At 38.4% G+C, this 23152-nt stretch overlaps 1 protein-coding gene across 5 annotated transcripts in view; it reads left to right on the forward strand.

Annotated features, from left to right (window-relative positions):
* Nucleotides 1–23152, forward strand: part of Rexo5 (RNA exonuclease 5) — a 48047-nt gene that overhangs the window by 10863 nt on the left and 14032 nt on the right. For 4 of the 5 annotated variants that reach the window (XM_013141919.3, XM_063226632.1, XM_013141917.3 and 1 more), the window contains 7 exons: nt 11096–11184; nt 12238–12353; nt 17918–18056; nt 18207–18301; nt 19192–19294; nt 21715–21818; nt 22391–22511. In XM_013141919.3, coding sequence (XP_012997373.1) covers nt 11096–11184; nt 12238–12353; nt 17918–18056; nt 18207–18301; nt 19192–19294; nt 21715–21818; nt 22391–22511 — 767 coding nt within the window. The remainder of the gene's footprint in view (nt 1–11095; nt 11185–12237; nt 12354–17917; nt 18057–18206; nt 18302–19191; nt 19295–21714; nt 21819–22390; nt 22512–23152) is intronic. The other variant, XM_013141918.3, reaches the window with a different exon arrangement.

Genomic DNA, 23152 nt, shown 5'->3' on the forward strand with positions numbered 1-23152 from the left:
CTGTTGTAATATATCATAATATCATACTAACTTCTTCAGTTTTTCTGCTGGGGAGATAACTCTGTGTTCACCGGTATGAGTCCAAACCATTTCATCCAAGAATATGATCTCCAGTTGTACCCATTTACTTACAACAGCCTCAGGATTATCCTACTTCATAGCTGATTAGCTTTGCATTGTGTGAAAATACTATATATTTCTTATCCATTCTGTGATTGATAGGCAAATTACCCTTGCTTTTTTGTGGTCTCTTGTCACATGGAACAATTGTTTTCTCTTTGATTTTCAGTCTAAGAATTTCCTTTTAAGTTAAATGTGTGTCTTGTATACAGTATATTGATGGATTTTGTTTCTTGATCCACTCTCCCTGTGTTTTTTTTTATTGCTGAATTAAGACCATCTGCCTTAATGGTTACAACTGGCATGCATTGGTTGATCTCTACCATGCTATCCTCCAGCTGTTGGTCCTCCACTTTTTCCTTCATTCAGTTTCCTGTCTTGTTTGGCAGTCCCCCTCTCCTGCTGTTCCTGGAACTATGGTCATCTTTATCTCTCTCTAGAATATCCTTCAGCACCCTTTGTAGAGTTAGTGTGATGGTCATGAATTCCTTCTGTTGTTCTTCATCATGGAAGAATCTTAGTAATCCATCAATTTTGCAAGATAATTTTGCAGGGTACATCAGTCTGGATTCAAGTTATTTTCTTTTAGAACTTCAAACACTTCACTCCAGGCTCTTCTTGACTTCATGGTTTGTGTTGAGAAGTCTGCTATAAATCTGATGGGTTTTCTTTTCTCTAAGCTAATTGGTTTCTTTTCTCTAACAGCTTTTAATATTCTGTTCTGCTGAATTTCTGGGATCTTAATTATTATTTGTCTGGGGTAGATTTATGGCTAGTTGGAGTTCTGTATATCTTACTTATCTGTATGCCAGATCATTTTCCCATGCTTGAGAAGTTTTCTGCTATTATTTTTGTAAATACTTTTTTTTTTTTTTGGTATTGGGGATTGAATTCATGACCTCACACTTGCCAGGCAGGTGCTTATGCCACTGAGCTAAATCCCCGGCAGTAAAGTCTTTTTATTTCATTTATGTCGATCTGTGCTTTTTTGCTCATACCTAGCACTCTTAAGTTATTTTTCTTTGTGTCATCTTGCAACCTTTGAATTGTTACTTCCTGGTTCCTTGTTATTTTTAAAAGATCTTTCCTTTTGCAATTGCAAGCTGCAGACCTATCTTTAAGGTCTGAAAGTATATCTTCAGTCTCTTTCAGGTAGTTTTGCCAGTTTTTGATGGAGTTTATAATTTCCTGGATATCTTTTTGAATCTGTTTCATGCATTGTAATTCCTTCCTATATTTCATTCAAGGTTTCCATCATTTTATTATGCTCTTTTTTTTAATCTGTGTCACCTTTAGATATGCTGAGCAATTATTTCACTGTGATTTCTTTTTTTACCTGAGATATTTTTGATCTGATTAGTCTCACGAAGTTGTTTCTTTACTTCAGTTGCTATCCTCTCAGAAATTTCAGGTGTGTTACTTCCATTTTCTTCCATGACCATATGTCGCAGAGTTGTTCTGTGTGGACTGGAGTCTGAGATTGCCTTTTGCTTGTTCATCTTGGCATTCTTCTGGGTTCCTCCCAACAAGCCAGTTATGGAGTTCCAGGCATTTCCCACATTGGCTGCCCTGCCTAAGTGTAGCGGAATGGGCCAGGCACCTGGGTTTCTCTGAACTAAGGTTCCTAGGGAGGTAGGAGGACATGAGGTGAGCTTCTCCAGACCGATGCAGCTACCCTGAGGTTTCTTCAATGACCAGGGGTGCTTAGTGGTGGGGCTACTTTCTCAGTCTGCATGTCTACATTGGGATTCCCCCGATGGTGGCAGGGACTCACAGATGTGTTTGTCTAATTCTCTTGGTGGGTGCTAGTTGCCCAAAAGAAGCAGGGGTTTTCAATGGCAGCCTGTGGACACATAAGGGATGTCTGGCTATTTCTCCCTGCCTGCCCTGGTCACGTAAGGGAGGCAAGGTCTCCAGTGGTGTCGGTGCACAGGGATGGGTCTGGCCGTGTCTCCCTGCCCATCTATCTTTTAATTGGGCTGTCTTTTTTTACTGAGTTATTAGTGCTTTGTTTTTTTTATTATTATTATTTTTTTTATTTAAAGAAAAGGAAACGAAAAAAAAATACATGGAGATAAAAAAAAAAAGGGTAGAAATAATACAAAATTACAGACAAACAAAAGGTAAGAAATTGCCGGTTGATAAGTTACAAATTGTCATCTTCGAAATAGCTGTTCAGGTTATAGAATTAAAGTATTTAGAATGACATTCAAAAAAGGGACCCTACAAACCATTCTGCTCTATGATCGAACAAAAGCTCCGTAATATGATTATCAGTCTTACACATTTGTTTTACATCTCAAAGAGGGTAAGATTAACCATATCAAAACAGAACAGAACATTTAAAAAAAAAATAAAAAACAATTTAAAGAAATACAGATTTCAAAGCAAGTCCACTGGAGATCTTCATTATCTAACTGTCTCTAGCTTCTTACAAATAGTTGTCCCTATCTTCACCCACTTTATATACTTATTGCATATTATAGAACTAATCAAATCATTACAGGATGATGAAGTCTTTTTAGGTCCTCAAGTTCCAAATTAGGGAAGACAATAGCAACTACCATCGCATCTCTCATTCTCTTTGTGATAGCCGTCCCCATCTCTGCATATGCTGAAGTTGAACTGAAGAAACCAGTCCAATGTCATTCTAATCAGCAAACAATAGATTGCTAGAATTTATATTATAATGCTGCAAAATAAGCCTCGGGTTTCTCAGTGTCTCTTCCTCAGAGTATTTGTTCCTGTCCTCTCTGTATTATAGGGAAAACCAAGTCATAACAAGACAGCAAAACAATTTCCTAGAAAAACATGCAATGGATAAGACATATAAAACTACAATATAAATGATCTTCTGTAGCTACTATGTTTTCTCTTGTTACTTTCAATAGATTTGTCCACAACACTGGCTTATTATAGTTAAACATACTATCACCTATTTTTATAAAAACTTAACTTTGACTGCATTGTAGTATTTGAGAGCTGTTACTGATTCATACCAATATGGATATCCTTTACATCTTGTCATGCTCAGAGTAGTTTCCTCTACTTTTAGGGTTGATTCTAACAAGCATACCAATTTCAAATAGAATCAGTCAAGGCCAACCAATAGTCTTATGATTCAGATACAATTAAGATCAGTCATAGTAAGACAATGTAAGTAATACAGGATTTTAGCCTAAGTCAATAGGAAAGTAAGGATAGTTACCATGGTATAACCTGCTATTTTTGGTTCTAGAGGTCTGTGTCCTCAAATCTGACATGAGTGGACAGACCAGAACAAATTTAATTCAATCTAAATATGGCACTAGGACTACTGTGTCTTTTAAATCGTTATACACCATTAGCAATGACCTCTGCTTTTTTTTTTTTAAATATAGTTTCAGAGCTGTCTCTACTAAAGACTAGCTTACCATCTCTGCCTCATGTCTGCTACTCCACTTTTCTGCTATAATTTGTCCACCTTATTCCCTCATTCCATTGTCTGCCCCGTTCACTGAGGCCTCTCTGTCACTGTAGCTGGAATCCTGATATCTCTTCCTCTGTTTCTCTGTAATGTCCTTCAGCGCTCTCTGTAGGGTCGGATTGGTGGCCACGAACTCCCACAGTTCCTCCTTGTCTTGAAAGTATCTTATTTCTTCATTAATTTTTAGAGAGAGTTTTGACGGATATATGAACTTTGGTTGCATATTTTTTTCCTTCAGGACTTGGAATATTTCTCCCCACTCCCTTCTTGACTTAAGAGTTTGTGTTGATAAGTCTGCTGTTATTTTGATAGATTTCCCGTTATAGGTAACCTGCATCTTTTCTCTGGCTGCTTTTAATATTCTGTTTTTTTGGTGGATTTCTGGGATCTCGATTATTATATGTCTAGGCGTAGATCTGTTTTGGTTGTAGGTAGCTGGCGTTCTGTATGCTTCTTTTATCTGGATATCATTTCTTTTTGCTATACATGGGAAATTTTGCTTTAATATATCTGTGAATATTTTTTGTATTTCATTTTTGGATGTTCCTGCTTCCTCACTCACATTCTTTATTCTTAGGTTATGTATCTTTTTGTCATCTTCCAGTTTTAGAATTGCTTCTTTCTGGTTCCTTGTTATTTTTAAGAGGCTTTTTCTTTCACGTTCATATGCCCTAAATCTCTCTTCAAGTTTCAGAAGGCTGTCTTTAGTTTCTTTCAAGGCATTTTGCCAATATTCAATGGAGTTTTTAGTTTCCTGATATTCTCTTTGGATCTGTTTCATGTATTCTAAGTTATGCTTAAATTCTTCTTCAGATGCTTCTCTTTCTTTTCTGATTTCCTCAGTTCTTCCATCTGTGTTCTCTTGGGCGGGGCTTGTCATTTCTTTAATTAATCTCTTTATATCTTGCCTCACTTGGATCAGGAGTACAGCTTTAAATTCCTCTATGAGATCATGTAGGTACTTTTTAATTTCGGCTGATGCTGTGTCGAGTAGAGGATGGTTACTGTGCTTGTTCTCTTCAGTGTTTAGTTCTCCTGGGCTTATTTTCTCCTGTTGAGCAGCTGGAGATTTTTTTTTATTTTTATCTCTTGTCATGTTTCTGGTTTCTTTCAGACTGTCCTGGAGTTCTCTGGCCCTCTCCGAATTGCTTAGGGCCTTTCAGAAGCGTGCTGGCTTGAGTTTTTGCTGTCCTCCCCAATTTACTGTTATCTGGGGTAGGCTGGGATGCAGGGGCGGTACAGGCTAGTCTCTAGCCTCTGTGTCAGTTAGTTCATAAATTAGGCTGTACTTTCTGGTTGTCACTGAATTGTGACTATTTTGTATCCGCTTATTGGGCCCCAAGCAGAGGCTTGGTTTAGCCCCAGTAGCTCCTGCCAGTTCTCTTTGTACCAGAAGCAGCTGAGTAATGTCACTATGGCACAGGGTTCTGCCCAAATCCCAGCCGTTCTCTTCCAAACCTCTCTGTGACAGGAGCATCAGAATAGCAGATCCGCCCAAAACTAAGATGTCTCCCACTAAGTTCTCTGTGTGGAGCTGAAGCCAGCAAGTAATCAGGCTCTGCCAGGATTCAAGATGTCTTCCACCAGCCCTCCCTACAAGGGGACCTGGTGATGTCACCAAGCTGCAGTTTCTGCCGCCAGGCTAATATGTCTGCACCAGACTCTGTGTTATTGATTTCCCCGTGGTGGCGGGCCAGCTGTTCTCTGGCCAACCCCAGCAGCCGCGGGGTTCCCGGTACTCACCAGAGTCCGGTGCAAGTCCTCATTCCGGGACCACCGCACACCAAGCTGTCCACCTTTCCCGCACTCCCTGCACAGCGCGGAACGGTGCACAGTGTGTGCTCCCGGCACAGTGCTGACCGGTCAGATATCTGTGCACCGTTTAGATTTGAAACGCCAGAGCTTTGTACATCCACTCTGGTGCAGCGGTGCAGATCTGGCTGCTACTTGGAGTCCCGGTCCGGGTCTCAGTTTCCCGCAGTCCCCAAATACAACTCAGCTTTTCCTGCTGGGTCCACGGGTCAGTTTGTTGATTTAAAGGCGCGAGATTTGCAGCCTCCCGTTATCAGCATTCAAGGTCTCAGCACGAGTTTAAATCCTCCAGCTGTACTGTCTTGGTTAATAAGAATCGCTATCGATTTGTCTGGCCCTCTCCATGTTGTCTTTTTTTAGCTTCTAGTATGAATTCTCCGGAGAGACTCTTCGCTCGATCCCCTAGCCAGCCGCCATTTTGACCGAACTCCGTTATTAGTGCTTTGCATGCAGTCTTATATGTTTCCTTTCAAAATAAAGTCATTTGTAAAATGGAGTTAAAATTTAGTACCTAATTTTAGTACCTAAAATTTAGTACCTATAAAATTTAGTACCCATGAAGATTAAATAATTAATGGACAACAAATGCTTAGTGATAGAACTGTGGGGGACTGGTGGTGGCTGAAAAGATAAGAAGTATGAAATATAAATGACCGGGGGCTGGGGATTTAGCTCAGCAGCATAAGCGCCTGCCTTGCAAGCAGGCAGTTGTGAGTTCAATCCCCGGTACCGATAAAAAGGAAAAAGGAAAAAGACAAAAAAAAAAAAAAAAAAACCCTTTATTTTGAGAATGCGGGGAAAGACACCCCTGACCCCCTGGGGCGTGGCATCTCCACCCCAGGGTCGGTGATCTCTCCGTGGAACACGTGGAGTGAGGCACATAAGTAGCCTCGGTTTGGGATGGAACCTAAGGGGGCATTAGGGATGCACAGGTAGCCCATTGGTCTTTGTTTGGTGCCAGAGGTAGATTCCTAAGGGTGGGGGAGATAGGAGCTCCTTGGCTTTACTGGCTACAATGTCCAGCTTGGGCCAAAACCCTTTCATATCCCATCTTATGATTATTATTATGAAAAGGGGCAAAGATTTTTCTCTTTAACTGCTTCCTGCTGGCAGAAGGTGCTGTACTGGGGTCTAGGGGAGTCAACGGGATGATGGTTGATGCCCAGGTAGAAGCTGGTGCCAAGTGTTTTAGCCAGGACAACTTTACTGGTGAATGCATGTATGTTAGACTGTAAAAACAAAGAGACAAGATGTTATAAGGAGACACGGCGCTGTCATTTTTAGGAACCAGGTGAGGTAGAGGGAAAGGTGCCTTTTGATTTAGACATGTTATTATATCAGGACAACGTTGAGGTAGGATCATTTCCATGGTAAGGCAGAATTCTGAAAATTAAACGTGGCTTTAGGAGGAATGAAGTCATGAGTAGTGCTTACTCTCCCATCTGAAAGGGTAAAAGTTAAAAGGGTAGGTAGATAAGGCTTGTCTCTGGTATGCATGACGTTGGAGTCTTTAGGAAATACTGTTAGAGTCCTGCTGTAAAAAGGAATAAGAAATTAGAAACAAAATTGAATAACAAAACATGACAGCCTGAAAGTCGTGGCTGTGAGGCCTTGGCAAGGCAGAGATGAGTAGGAAAAGGATGGTTAGATTTAGGGCCTGAGTGATGTGAAACCAGCATGGCAGTCTAGCAAATTTGATTGCTTTTGAGGTTACTAAGTATATCAGGTATGGGTCACTGTAACCTGGCTGTAGTCCTTGGAATGATTTGCTGCAACAGAACTTTAGCAAGTATATCAGCAGTTTACCTGGTTGTGGGAAAGGCTTTTATGTATCCTGAAAAAGTATAAACAAAGTGAGAAGACAAAATGTGTCTGTCAGTCTTGACCAGGGTTACCTGAGAAATTGGTGAATAAAAAAGGAAGGGGGTGATCTTACATCACTGAGGAGAGGTTTACTAGCGATAACAGGTAGAAGCTGTTGAGGCCTCAGTGTGTCTAAGTCAGCCTGTATAAAAGGCATTTTAAGATTTAGGACTGGGACCTGCATGAAATAGGCCCTGTTTATAAATGGCATAGGTTGACCATCAATACCCCATCATAGAGATTGAGGACTTAATATAGCAGCCTGAAAACTCAGAAAGAACTCTGTATATATGGCCTCTATGTCCACAAATATAGAGAATGTCTTACCTGAGAGTTTTAGCGCGACTTAGACTCTGAGATGGACACCCACAAAGGGGGCTGTTGGCCCTGAGCCCCGTCAGTCTTCAGCAGCAATTTTACCTGTCGGTGACAAATCTGGCAGTGTGGACATTTCCTGTGAGGGCTAGAAGTTAGGATGGCTTACCCACTCTCTGGTGGCTAGGACAGTCCAGCAGCCGTGGTGTAAGGTCTTAAAGAACGCTAGGATGGGGCAGTCTCTTGCCCAATGTCTTCTGCATTTGAGTGTGGTGTGGGGGGGGGCAGTGTGGCAGGCAGTTCCACCTTGTGTACGTTTGCCTGTCTCAGAATTCCAAGTGTCATAAGTGTTATAGTTATCTCTTGTTGAAAATATGAAAAGCCATTTTAAGGTCTCTGTGGAGTTTGAAGGTCAAGTTTTGCCTTTCTGTTTGGGATTTGGAGTACAGTAGAATTAAGTATGCAGGAGTTTAATATTGGCATTTTAGATCAGAGAGCAGGCTTTATCTGGATGGCATACCGCTTTTTTTTTTAGGGTGCCATGTGGCAGGCCATCATTTTATTGAAATTACATACTTGACAAAAAAGGCTTTAGTCTGCCTTTTCTCTTTTGGAGTATAATCTCATTTTAATGGAAACATTTTGCAGTAAAGGTTTACCAACCCTATGAATAACTCTATCAGAACTGATCTAACACTGTCAAATTTTGAACACATTTACTTCTTTTTAAACCTGTTATTTGCAGTACTATGAACCAAGACAAAATTTACATCCTCTCAAGCTTTCTACATACCCTCTTGAGCCTTCTATAATTTATATCCTCTCAAGTCTTCTATAACTTTCTATATACCCTCAAGTAAAATTTACATCTTCTCAAGCCTTCTATAACTTTCTATATACCCTCAAGTCTTCTTTCACATTATACCCTCAAGTTGAGCTTTCTTTCCTATCTTCTTTTTTCTCAAGCTTTTCTACAACTTCCTATCTTCTTTTACATTACAACTTACTATGTACCCTCAAAGTACCAGTCAGTTACCTTTCTTTTTGTTTTTCAGACAACATTAAAACTTTTAACAAAACCCTTGTCTTGGAACAGAGCTAGTGGTTCCCAGCAAAAAGGAATTTATAATTATCTAGATCTAAAAGAAAACGTTTGTCATGGCTGTAACACACACACACAAAAGGCAGCAGAAACAATCTGAACTTAATATCTGAGATCACGAATACATTGTCAGATCAGCAATGAATTTATGTATTGTGCCTTACTGCAGACCAATCGGTTAATATAACTCCAAAACTCCTAATAATTGGCCGTCGCCAATATTAGGAGTGGACTTTACGTGGGTTGAGTAGCAGCTCTGCCGTGAGAACTTAAAAAAAGCTCTGAAGGACTTGAGGGCCTCTCAGTGTGGGCGGTCCAGAAAACTCTGCCTTGGGCTATCTGAACCCAAAGTATGTGAGAGATTTTTGAGTGTGGACATAGGTTGCCCAGAAAGACCCTGCCTTGAGGTGAGGACTTGAGAGCATCACGGGAACCCACGGAAAGGGGGAGAAAACTCGCCTGGGGCCTGGCCCAGTGGCAATCTCTGGGAGTTGTTCACCTGTGGTAAATTGGGTCAGTGTTGTCTGTAAACCAGCAGTGACAAGCTTACAGCTCCCAAGTGTAGAAGTGAGGAATTAATACAGGATACAGTCTGGGCCTGGTCCTGAACAGCAGGGGACTCAAAACTGGGAACCAGCCCCAGGAGTCTCTCATCTGCCATTCCTGGTCAGGGAACCATGATAGAACTGTGGGGGACCGGCGGTGGCTGAAAAGATAAGAAGTATGAAATATAAATGACCTTTATTTTGAGAATGCAGGGAGAGACACCCCCGACCCCCGGGGTGTGTCATCTCCACCCTGGGGTCGGCGATCTCTCCGTGGAACCGTGGAGTGAGGCACATAAGTAGCCTCGGTTTGGGGTGGAACCTAAGGGGGCATTAGGGATGCACAGGTAGCCCATTGGTCTTTGTTTGGTGCCAGAGGTAGATTCCTAAGGGTGGGGGAGATAGGAGCTCCTTGGCTTTACGGGCTACAGTGTCTGGCCTGGGCCAAAACCCTTTCACTTAGTACCTGGACATGGTCATGACACATGGCTATAATCTCAGTATTCCAAGAGGTTGAGGCTCACAAATTTAAGCCCAGCCATGACATTTTAGGGATTTAGTAAGACCCTTTCTCAAAATAAAATTACAAAAGAGGGCTGTGGATATGCTGCAGTGGGAGGCCCTGGATTCAGTCTCCATCACTGGGGAAAAAAGGTGCTTAGAATGTATCTGACACATAAATTCTTTCAAAAGTTAGTAATTTTGTTTTTAATGCCACTAATAGTACAGAGAGTGTGAGCAAATATATTATTTCCCACATTTTGCCTTTCTTTTCTGAATTGGACCATGGTTTGATTCTTTTAATTGCAGTAAGTTTGAAATTCTAAGCTACCAGGTGATAGCAATTGGCCAAAAGTTTTCATATTCCCCGTTGTTTCTTTCAAATAATAGCTTTATTGCCTCAGCTTTTATCCAAAGGTAAGTCTTCAGTGATTCAAATGGTTTGGGTTGTTGAACTAAATACACCTGTTTATTGACTTAAGGAAGTGGTGGCAAACCTACAGCCCATGTGCTACATTGGCTGTTTGTTATCATTGAATGCTCTGAAAGGTTCACCATCACTGGTTTTGAGTATGCAATGGAAGGAGTACCCTAAGTGTGTAGTTGCGCTGTGATAAGGAATTTTTAGTTTATGATTCCAAAAAATGTATGTAAATTTCTGAATAGAGAAATTTCAGAGAAATCAAGGGTAGAATTAAGTAGAGGGGTGCACATAGTGAATGTTATTCCCACTTTTGCCTGCTCTGCAGTTCTTTCAGATGTTTACTATGGTGAAATCTCTTCCTTACTTCCTCTTGCTTTATTAAAGGAAAGGAAAATAGCAGTTATAGTCATTTTTATGCTTTATTCATTCTCTTTTGGTGCTTAGATAGAATCCATTGACTTTGGATTTAGACACAACCTTGTTGAAATTTCTTTTTTGATAAGGAGGAAAAGTTGTTACTTGGGAACTGTCAGGAAGTCCAGGGCCCACAATACTTTATAACAGGAAGGTCTCATTGGCCTTTAAAAAAATTTTTTTTTGAGACAGGTTATCACTGTGAAGTTCAGATTAGCCCTAAACTCACCTTATAGCCCAGCCTAGTCTTGACCTTAGGGCAGTCCTCCTGCTTTAGCTTCCTATGGTGCTGGGATTACAAGTATGCACCACCACACTTGGCTTCTCAGAATATAAACATAAATAGATGGTGAAAAATTTAAGAACAGAGATTGCCTCTGGGTTTTTTGTTTGTTTTTTGCTCTTATTTTTGAAATAACTAACATACATAAGGTTACTAACAAATGGTATTGTAGTTTCCCTGGAAGAGTCTAAAAGTGAAGTTTACCCTCTGTAGTTCTGAAGGTAAATATTTTATTCCTTTTTCCTCCTAGGTTCTCCTGGCTATGAAAACTTTGTACCTACCAAATGTAATGGTTCTATAACAGACAGGAGTCCTCTCTTTGGACTTGACTGTGAAATGGTAAGTGACACTCTTGATATTTTAGCTGTAATGTTGCAAACGGGGATTTAGTAGAAGATAATTTCTTGAATCTACTGAATTAGTACATTCAGTTTAAGTAACTGAAAGTAGGCTTTTTTACACACATTTTTAAAAATTTGTATTTGTATTCTGGATGACGAATAACTATAAATTTTCTAACTAGTTGCAATGTTTAATCAAAGCTTCACATAATATTAGAAGTTTACGCCTATCTTTTGAACAAATATGTAGTTACTGTTGCCGTGAGGACTGCCTTAATTACCATTGGTTTGCATTAATTTTATACATTGATAATCAAAAGCAGGATTTCCCTGCTCTACCACTCTTTGTTTTACTTTGCCCAAGTTTAGCAAGTCTTTTAAAGAAAATGTATCCTCTCTTAGCACTCAACAATTAGTTCCTTAATTTTTTTTTTTTTTTTGAGACAGGGTCTCACTATGAAATTCAGGCTGGTCTGTACTTACTATGTAGCCCAGGCTAGCCTCAAATTTGCAGTGATCCTCCTGCCTTAGCCTCCTGAGTGTTGAGATTACAGGCGTGAACCACCATACTAGCTCTTAATTCTTAATAGATTGGGTAAAAACTAAACTAAACTAAAATTAAAGTCTGTATTGGAGTGTGGTTAATAGATAAGTCCCCATCCCTCTTTACCTTCAGCTTCTCTTTCTGTGACGGTGGAGTTAATAGTAAAGGCTACCTCTTAGAGTATGCTTAGTTAAAGTTACCTATTACTGGTACTTAGTATAAAGTGCACACTCCATGTATGGTACAATTATGATTGATACTTTTTCCATTCATCTTCCTTGAGAATATCATTTCCTATAGAAGTTGATCTGTGTCACTTTCTTTAAATGTAACAGTCAATGACCAAGAACATTTCTTTCATACTAGATCCTATAGGAAGCAAACATCTTTGCTATTGCTCCAGTGAGTGTGGTAGTTGAGAGTAGGTGGCAGATGACTTAATGTGCATAATCAGAGGAAGCAGCAGCTTTCATAGTTCAGCAGACTGACTGTATCCTGGTCTTTCAGTGCCTCACATCCAAGGGGAAAGAAATAACACGCATCTCACTGGTAGCTGAAGGGGGCTGCTGTATTATGGATGAATTGGTCAAACCAGATGACAAGATTGTGGACTACCTCACCAGGTATTTTTCACATCACCTGCAGCTCTTTGACCGATCAGAAGTATCATGGAATAAGATTTAACAGGAAAAGCCCATAGGTTCTGTTTACATAAGCCTTACATATGTGTGTGTGTGTGTGTGTGTGTGTGTGTGTGTGTGTGTGTGTGTATGAAAGAAAAGGTGGGGGTTAACACCTTATTATATCTGAATACTGAAATTGCACAATGTTGGTGTATAGTTTTTGCCCTTTTGTATTTGCTAATCTTCTTGTGATACTAAGTCAGCAGAATATTATCTGCCTTGTCCTAGAATTCCCCATTTCTATTCATTATCTAACAACTGCCAAACAGCTGAAAGGAAGTTTTGCTTTCTGGTAAGACCTCATCGAAAAATCTGCAGGTTGTTGCTTGACAGCTAAATGATCTGTCTTAGTGCTTACTCTGCATTGACCTCAAAAACTAAAACAAAACTAATTTTTTCTGTAATAGAAATCAGAAGCTCTAAATTTTTGTCTGTTTTTACAAAGATTATCCTGTAATTTTTAAAATGTACATACAATGATGTGCAAAGAAAACATGATTGAAACATTACTATTTCAATCTATTGAAGTTGTACCTATAGATTCATGCTTATACAGAGAGATCATGACAGTGATACATGATAGGATTATTTCCAAAAGATGAAAAATATTTCTAAAAGATGAGAAGTATAAAACAAAAGAGGCCTTTATTCTGAGAACATGGAGAGAGGACTGGCACGCCGGCCACTGAAGTCTGGCGATCTCTCTCACGCGGACACATGGAGTGGGGGAATATAAGTAGCCTAAGCTTAGGGCAGTGCCCTAAGGCCATTAGAGATGCACAGGTAATTTCATTGGCACACGTTTGGTGCCGGGGGCAGATTCTGAAGGGTGGGGGAGATATAGGGTTACAGGTAAATCTCTAGGAGTGGGGGGAGACAGGAGCTCCCTAATTCCAGCTTTTTCTGGCTACAGTGCCCTGTCTGGGTCAATAACCCTTTCAATACAGACTGTTATATTAGCAGACTTAATACTTAGTATACTTAAGCAGTAGTTGTATGTGGTAGAGAAATATGAATGAGCATGTTTGTAATGCTGTTACAAAATATGGGAGTATAAATATCTGAAAGCAGAGAATTAAAAGGTTATATCCATATAATAGAATATTCTGTAGCTACTTACAAGTTTACTTATAACATATTGAAAGAGACAAAATCATGTAGTAAAGCAGTATGTGTGTTATTATAAAACTGAGTTAATATAAAAAGGTGGGATATAGTAGCCCACACCTGCAATCCCAACTAATTGACAAGGTAGAAAGGTGTTGAGGCAGGTGTATCACAAGTTGAACTCCAGCCTAGACAATTTAACCAAACCCTGTTTCAAAAAAAAAAGGAGAGGACTTCCGGGAGAACATGGCGGACAGATAACAGCAACTACCGGAGGCAGTCTGAAATACTCGGCTCAGAAGCCAGGAATGGTGCGGACTAAGGAGACATAAGCAGGTGGAGATATGCTCTGCTGACTCAGGAACGAACTGGGCTGAGAGAAACCAACTTGGAATGCAGTCCTGGTGCTAAAACATGAACAGAAAAGCCTCGATGTGGAGGCTGGACCCCGCGCCATTGTAAGCCGTGATTTGGGTTTCCCGCCGCATGGCGGCTGGCTGCCTCTACAGTGGCTCGGCAAGGAGAGAGACGCCCAGAAGCTCTGAGAACGGCAATCTGCGAATGGCAGGGAGGCGTGCACTGACTTGTGGTGAGGTGAGTGAGAGAAACTGACACTCTACCAAAGTTTGACTCCAGCAGAGGACGTTCTGGGCCCGAGCAGTCCTGCGGGAGCAGGGCGCGGTGGCGACTCCAGCCACACATCCCCCTCTCGGGCGGGATTGGTGAAAAGTGCCTGGCCTGCGTGACGCTGCCGGCGGACCTGGTAGGCTGTCCCAACCCAGATCCCAGAGCCTGACGGTGGCCGGGAGGGGAGACGCGTAGGCTGCCTGGTCCATAACTCCCTGGTGTGCAGCGGTGAGCGGGAACACCTAACTGGTGCAATTTGATCAGGCTGTGGCTGACTGGGAGAGAAGCTGGGCCTCTTATATAAGCTTGCATATACAAGGAACAGAGAAGAAGAGGCAGCATGGGAAGAAGCAGCAACAAGAAAGGCTCCTCGGCCCCCAATTCTGAGAAACAGGCAATAGCAGACATCGCACCAATACACATAAGGCACCATATAGAGAGCCTCATAGACCAATTCAGGAATGAAGTTATCAACGACCTGAAACTAGAAGTATGCAGAATATTAGAGAAATGCTAAGTACCACCCAAGAAAAAACAGGTGGTGGAATGGAAGAACAGAAAAAAAGGGGAGAATTGTTTGATGGAGAAAACAGAGAAAGCATAGAATACGTGAAGCAGGTTCAAAGGGACTACCAAGATACTAAGAAGTCTATAGAAGACTGGCATAACAGCTTGAAAGAAACTAAGGACAGACTATCTGAACTGGAGGGCAGACTTGTAATATGGGAGAATGAAATGAAAAACTTCTTAAAAATAACAAAGAAACAAACAGCAATAATACAAAGACAAGAAGATGATAAGAGGATCCATAACTTAAGGATTAAGAACATAAAAGAAGAAGTAGGGACACAAACAAGTGAACTACAAAAGCTACTCACAGAAATAATCCAGGAGAATTTTCCTAATTTAGCAAAAGGTAAAGAGACTCAGATGTATGAGGCATACAGGACCCCAGCTACCTACAACCCAAACAGAGCAACACCCAGGCATATAATAATAAAAATTCCAGAAATTCAATACAAGAACAGAATATTAAAAGCTGTAAGAGACAAGAAACAGACCACTTACAAGGGAACACCCATCAGAATTACAGCAGATTTCTCTGCACAAACCATCAAATCACGAAGAGCGTGGGGGGAAATAATTCAAGCTTTGAAAGATAATAATCTCCAGCCAAGATTGAGATATCCTGCACAACTGTCCCTGGAAATTGATGGAAAAACAAGGTGCTTCCAGGATAAAGAGGAACTGGGGGAATTTGCAACCACCAATTCAACTCTACAGAGAGTATTGCAGGATATTCTAAAAAAAGAAAAATACAAAGAATCCAGAAATAATGGCAGAGAGGCCACAACGAATGGAGCAGAGAACAAAATGAAGAAGACAAACTGACAGCTACTGACAGAAAAAGAGCTCAACAGAAATGAGACAGAGAAGATTGGATGATAGGAACAGCTATTTTGGAGAAAATGACATCTTAATAGGTAATACTGATTTAGTATCATCTTGTTTTGAAGTCTCATCTAGCTTTTGTCCTTCTGTCTCCAATGGTCTAAATAGGCTGTATCTTATTGGATTTTATTATGTATGATAGTATAAGCAAACACCTTTTAAAGACAAGGAGATTATACAGAAACCATTGTTCACTTTCTGTTAGTCGATTCTAAATACTCTGTAATGCTGTCATTCTCTTGAATGGTTTTACATTGTTTTGATATACTTAATGCTACAGTATACTAAGTTGTACTCAAGGATTTCAAAGAAAGAGACAATATGGTAACTACTTTTAGGTTAGGATTATCTGGTGGTGAAACACTATTCTGCTTAAATGGTTATGTTTTGATCTGCGCTGTTTCGTTGTTATGCCCTCTTTTATCTCAATCTCCACTCCATTATTTACTTTTTTATCTTTATCCTTTTAATTAAAGGAAAAAAAATAGCAGGATATATTATAGTAACCCACTTTGACTTTTCATTACCTTGATTTAAAGCCCTGTATTACTCTCACCATCTGGTTTTTAACTAATGTTCCCCTATTCTGTTTTGCTGGATAGTATCAGGTTCAAAAGTTTAGGCATCAGCTGTAAAGATAATGAGATTCATTATGACGCCCATTCTTGTTGACTTTTATCTACTTTTGAAGACCTACAATGTCTCCAATGTTTTGGTTTTGTCGGTTTTATTCTTTACTGTTTTGTTCAATTGTATTATAACTAACGATATAGGCAATTCTATTAGAGATAGCGGGAGGCATTATGGTAACCATTGTTGATCACCTTGTATTATGTTTTTACATTATCTATTATGTCCACCCTTTTGACTTGACCGACTCTGTTCTGTTATGTCACATTTGGTTTTACTCTCTTCCAAAAAAGTAATAAGAACCGTGGGAGCAATGAAACCCAAAATGTGTAATAGTCATGGTACAAAAGAGAGGAAAAGACAGTGATCCAAACTATATAACTGCATGTATATTTAAGTGTATAAGATAGAAAATGATATCACAGAGTTTTATTGGATCAATGAACAGAACTGTTTGCAGTATCATTGTTGGAATGTCCACTTTACAAGCTTTAATTTTGTGACTTGAACAACTATTTTTAAGATGACAATATGTAATCCATTAACTAGTGATTTCCTACTGTTCATTTTTTTTTCTGTAAATCTGTATAACTTGTACCCTTTCCCTGCTTTTTTTTTTCTTTTCTCCTTAAATAAAATTTAAAAAAAAAAATAAGAAAAAATAAAAAAAATTAAAAAAAAGGAAAGATATTTACTAGAAAAAACATAGTAATCTCTGGATAATGGGATTATGACTAATTTTTTATTTCTTCTGCTTTTTGTATTTTTATCTTTTTCTATACTGAGCATATATACATGTGGGAGACAACACCAATGATTCCCTTTGAATCCAAAACAATTGCTGTGACTTTGATTACTTGGAGGCTCATTTCCTTATACTGATATGTAAAAAGGCTGGCTAGGGTATTTCCTTCTCTTTTCAATTGGCTCTGAGCATTGCAAATAAGGCTAGCTGAAGTGCTGATGTGCAAAGTCTATAGCCGTTAGACAGTCCTGTTTCCTCAAGTTCTCCACAATACAGGATTGAGCATGCGAGATGTTAGAGCAAATAGCTCCAGCTCCGGGAATGTCCACTGGGTAGGAGCCTCAAAATTAGAGGCTATGACTCCCCAGGGCACAAGAGTTTGCATACCAGAAACCCAAGTGATAGCCCCCCAAAACAATTCCACTGCTACCTTAATTGGGTTATGTAAATTGATCCTTCTGTATATCTTTATCTATGTAAATTATAGAGATGTCATTCTTGCACCTGGCCCGCAAGCTGAAATTACTCAGTAATCCCCAACATCCTCACTATCACTCATCCCTGAACCACTCCGTTTTTTTCACAAGATAATAAATGCTGGGAAAGGCCTAGGATCAAGGCCTTTGTCCGCATGTCCTCATGAGGATTAGGACCCGTTGGCTGCCTTTAACTTGGAACATGTCTTGGTGTCTTTACTCTCGCTGTGGGTTGGATTGGTGGTGGTAGACTGGAATTAACTTGCTAGGATTCCAATAACGTCTCAATGGGATTACAAATAAAACTTTTTGGATTGTGGGGAAAACTAGAAAGAGGATTACAATACTTGGATGATTGAACTCGATATTTGGGTTTATAATATATGTATTTTTTTCTTCTTCATGAAGTTTCCAGGAAGAAAAACTTTTTTAATGTTATAGCCTGTCCATTTCTTTTTTATTGAAAGCTCTTCAGGAATCACAAAGACTATTCTTAACTCAGTGACAACCAAACTCAAAGATGTACAGAGGCAATTAAGAGCACTGCTTCCTCCTGATGCTGTGTTAGTGGGACACTTACTAGACTTGGATCTCAGAGCATTGAGAGTATGTATCTGATTTAGGACTTTTTTTTTGTAGTGTAAATGCAATTCTATTTATCTCAAGTCTAAAGGCTTGAACTCTTCTACCCCCAACCTATTTGTTTTTTTCTTTTAGCATAAGATGCTACTCATTCTATATTGTCTTTCTCCTCAGATGATACATCCATATGTTATTGATACCTCATTGCTTTATGTCAGAGAGCAGGGCAGAAGATTTAAGCTAAAATTCTTAGCCAAAGCTATTTTGGGGTAGGTTTATTTACATATTATAATAATGTCCTGATAATTGCATGTAGGTTAGCCTGTAGTATCTAATTTAATACATAGTGCAAAATTCAGGGTCTCAGATCTTGTTAGTTTATAAATATTATTCATTTCATTTCTTGTGAAATGAAGAAATACGGGAATAAAGAAAGAGCTTGATGAATAGAACTAGATAAGAAAAAATAGAAAAGTTAACCAAAATTTCAAAATGTAACATGCCTATATTAAATGTATCCTATTCATACATACAAAGATATTCATTATGGCTCAAGATTGAAAAAGCTAGAAATATTCTAGAAGACTGACAATAAATTATGGATATGTTATTGAACACTTCATTGTTTAAGAAATCTGTGTTTACTACTAAGGAGCCTTCACTAAGATAATATTTAGAATAAAATGGGATTTCCTAGAATGATATGAATTAGAGATTTATTCATATAGACATAAATATTATAAAGTTTTATGAAAATGGAAAAGGGACTTAAGTACATTTAGATACTTGTATATGAACAAAAAATTTCTCCAAGGGTAACTTTCAATACTTTTATAGCTAAGAAATGAGTGAAAAGTAGGCTACAGACTTCTTATTGCATAACCTTTTGTCTGGATGATATGCTATGAGCAAAACCATCCCTAATTATTCTGTGTCTCCAGCACATCTTCTGGGGTCTGGCAGTTAGCCAGAATAAAAGATTCTTGATTGTTGTGTTATGAATATGATTATTGCAATCCTGAAACTTTATATTTATTTAACTAGAACACTGATTGTCACAGTGTTGAAACTTCATATTTCACAAGGACATTTGATGTGGCTGACAGAGCCTGTCATCAAAAATGTCTCTAGGTATGTCAGTTTTACCTTGACTTTCCAGGAAGGACATACATCGTACAAACAGGGTTGGTTATGATGCTACAGAAGATGCTAGAACAGCCCTTGAATTGGCTCAGTATTTCCTTAAGAATGGCCCAAAGAAGGTGAGTATCTTTGATCAGTGTGTTTGTCTTTAATATTATGGGACCGTAGCAGGGTATGATAGGGCACATGTGTAATCCCAGCATTTGGGAGGCTGAAGTTGGAGGATTGCCTTGATTTTGAGGTTAGCCTGGACTACATAGTCTCAAAAAAACAAAAACAAAAATGGAACCAGTCAGACAATTGCATATCATCATTTTATGTTAAAATAAGAATATGATTGAAGCCGAACTCACATTTGGAATTGAGACCCATTTAACTAGAATAATACAGTGGTTGAGTGGTCTCTGAAGTTGAGCTTATCTGTTTTCAAATATAGGCCCTGGAGTCTAGTTGTATCATGTAGGCAATTTTTTGAAAAACTTATTTCTAAAACTGTAAAATGGGAATATAGTTCTATGGAATTTTGGTGGGGATATGAGCTTTTATCACAGTGCCTTGAATACATTAAGCACTACACTTAGCCTTGTAGCTGGTTCTAATAATTGTAATAGTTAAAATTCTACATAGATTTCTGCTCTTTTGTGATTGGGGGACAGTTCAGTAGGCATAAGTTAGAATAACACATAAGGGGGAATTAAAGAAGACTTTTTGGAAAGATTTTGTTAATTAGATTGTCCTGCTGCATAAGTTCCATCGTATTATAAAGTAAATGGACTCTATTATGAAACAAATTATCTATATAGAATAATAACTAAAGCCAGATACTGTTTTGTGTTATTGTAGTAGAAGGACATTGTATTACAATGACAGTATCCGAGATCTTATTTGAGCATGTAGATAAAATAGTTGCCATATACTGAGCCTATTGTTTTCATGGAAATTGTTATTTAATCCTCACAACAGCCAATTTTATACCTGAGCATTGTAAGATTTTGAAAGGCTAGATAACTTATCTGGGGTCCTATTACTAATCAGATGGACCTACAATTCATTCAAATCCAGGTTTGCCAGATTCCAAAGCATGTTTGTGCTCCACACCAGACTTATTGTAGTTTTTTTTTTTTTTTTTTTTAAATGAAAGCCAAATAATAGATACAGGTTTTACAGGCTGGGGATGTAGCTCAGTGGTGTAACACTTGCCTGCCTGGCAAGTGCAAGATTGTGAGTTCAATCCTTGGTACAGAAAGAAAGAGAGAAGGAGGGAGGGAAGGAGGGAAAATGAGAAGAGTCTTCTTTACCCTCAGTGAGTTTTTGTGTATGTGGATCACGTCTGTTCACATTCACTATAGGAGAATAACATTTTTTAGTATCTATTAATTTGTTTAAAATATCAAGTAAAAACTCATGTTAACATTATTTTTATGGGTATGGTATAACATTTTTTTAAAAATTAGGAAGAATATCATTGTTTTACATATTTTGTGAATTTAATGTTTCACTTAATAGAAGCAGGTTGTTTTTGTATCATTTTATATGCAATCTGTTGAGTTGCGCATTTGGAGAAAGGAAGACTTCATACTGAATGGGTCTCTGGAACCCTCAAGTGTACTCAGTCCATACTTGAGAACATATTATACTTGGTTTACACTGAAAACTATATTATACTTCAATAAAAAGTAAGGAAATTGTATTATGCATGGGCTTTAGTTAATGTATCAATATGGGTTTATTAATTGTTATAGAAACACCTTGTTAATCTATTATTAATAAAAATGGCTCAATGATATATGTGAATTCTGTATTATGTTTGTAACATTACTGTAACTCTGTAGTTTATTTTTTTAAAAAAATTGTGAACTGGGTGTGGTGTTGTATACCTGTAAGTCCAGGTACTTGGAAGTCTGAAGCAGGAGGATTACCAATTTTGAGCCTGGCCTAGGCAACTAAGACTCAAAATAAAATAAAAAAAGTTGGGAATATAGCTCACACACTGTGGTAGGGCAAATGTAGTAATATGTGTGAAGTCTCAGGTCCAAATCCCTAGTTCAGAAAGAAATCTTTTTGTATTTCATTTTCTGCTTCACAGCTCAGAAGTAGACTCCCACTTCATTGGGGAAGAAACATCAATTAAAATAGGCTTTTCTTTCTTTTTTTTTTTTTTTTAAATTAAACTAATCTCTTTTTTGACGTTACTATAATAGTCATTGTTTTACTATTTCCAAAAATTGTACATTTGCAGAGAAGTACATATTAGGTGACGTGAGTGTGGAATGATGAGCCAAAATTCCCATCCCTTTTTACTCAGTGCTTTCCTATATCCATGTAGCTGTATCAGTAGCTGGAAACAGATTGCCATTCTTGGATAAGCTGCCAAAAACCAACTGGTAACTACCAAAACCAGCTCAGGACTATTAAAATTGCAAAGCCATGACCTAAAGAATCAGATAACACCACTTGAGTGGGTTTTGTTTTTTATTTCTTTTAGTATCAAATGTTCTGTAAGAAATTCAATGATTTTTACCACTTCATTTTCTTCTAGATTGCAGAACTCAATCTAGAGTCACTGGGTGGTAGTAACCAAAAACTGCAAGAAGCAGGCCAAAAGCCAAAAAACAGAATAGAAGTTCAGCACCCAAACGCAAGGTAAGGTCCAGTTTTAACAAAAACAAAAGCAAATAGAGAATTTAATTTCTAATTTTTTGAATCTAGTATCTAGTCTAAAGTGGTTTTTTGAAAAGTAAGAGGCCAGTGTATTTTGAAACTAAATAAAATTGGAGCAGATGGTAGACTGGTTATTTTGGTTAGAAGAATTGATGTGTAGCCTTGACATATGACCCAAATTGGAAAAAACAAAACCCAAAACAGGCTCAAAAAGGGTTTGACTCCAGACCATAATGAATATATCAGATCTTGCCTAAACTTTTGATAGAGCTTTGGGTATATTTCTTGTTTGTCTTTCCCTTCCTTGTTAGAACAACACTATCCAATTTGGTTTTTTGCAATGATGAAAATGTTTTATGTTTGTTCTAATTAGTGTTGTAATTAGTGTTGTAACTGCTAGTCACATGTGACTAGTGTAATTGAGGAACTGAATTTTTACTATAATTTAAATTAAAATAACTACATGTTGCCAGTAATTGGACAGTGTAGATACAGAAATAACTGCTAGATTGTGAAAAACTATTCTTACCCTGATGTCTTCAACTACTTTACAGTGTTTTAGAATGTTTGCACTTAATGGGTCAGAAGCTCCTTTTTGTGGCCTGGGAGACAGATGCTACTAAATTTTCTTCTTATGGAAACTGTGAAACTATTAAGTGCCTTTCAAATAAAGAGGTGAGTGACCTACTGTACCTTTGTAGGTTACATTCAGAACAGAGGGGAATGTAGTCCTTTGCAGCCCATGCAGCTATCAGGCTTTTTTCATCAGTATCACCACTTTAAATTTCTGTTCTGTTTCTGGTTTATGGAAATGTTTATTTTGGTTTTGAGGCTAAAAATATCCTTTTGATTTTATCTTTCTATATTTGATCTATCATTGCTATATGTGTAAAACTGGAATTACATCAAAAACATGAAGTTACATCATCATGTTCAGAAGATCTGTATTTTTTAAACATTTTACTTGGAAATAATTTTGAACTTACAGAAAACTTTCTTTTCTTTTTTTTTTTTTTTTTTGTCTTTTTCGTTTTTTTATCGGTACCAGGGATCGAACTCATGATTGCCTGCTTGCAAGGCAGGCGTTTATGCCGCTGAGCTAAATCCCCAGCCCTCCAGAAAACTTCCTTGAATGATAGAAGTTCTATTTGATCATCTTTTATTATATATATAAAATATATATATATGATTTTATTTATGTATTTTTTTTGAGGCAGTCTTACTATGGAGTTTAGACTGGCCTAAACTGGCCAGACTGCTTATGTAGCCCAGGCTGACTCTGAACTTGCAGTGATTCTCCTGTCTCAACCTCCTGA

The sequence above is a fragment of the Cavia porcellus genome, unplaced genomic scaffold, assembly GCF_034190915.1.
Source record: "Cavia porcellus strain 051 isolate PalLab524CR breed Dunkin Hartley unplaced genomic scaffold, mCavPor4.1 scaffold_16, whole genome shotgun sequence".
Lineage (NCBI taxonomy): Eukaryota > Metazoa > Chordata > Mammalia > Rodentia > Caviidae > Cavia > Cavia porcellus.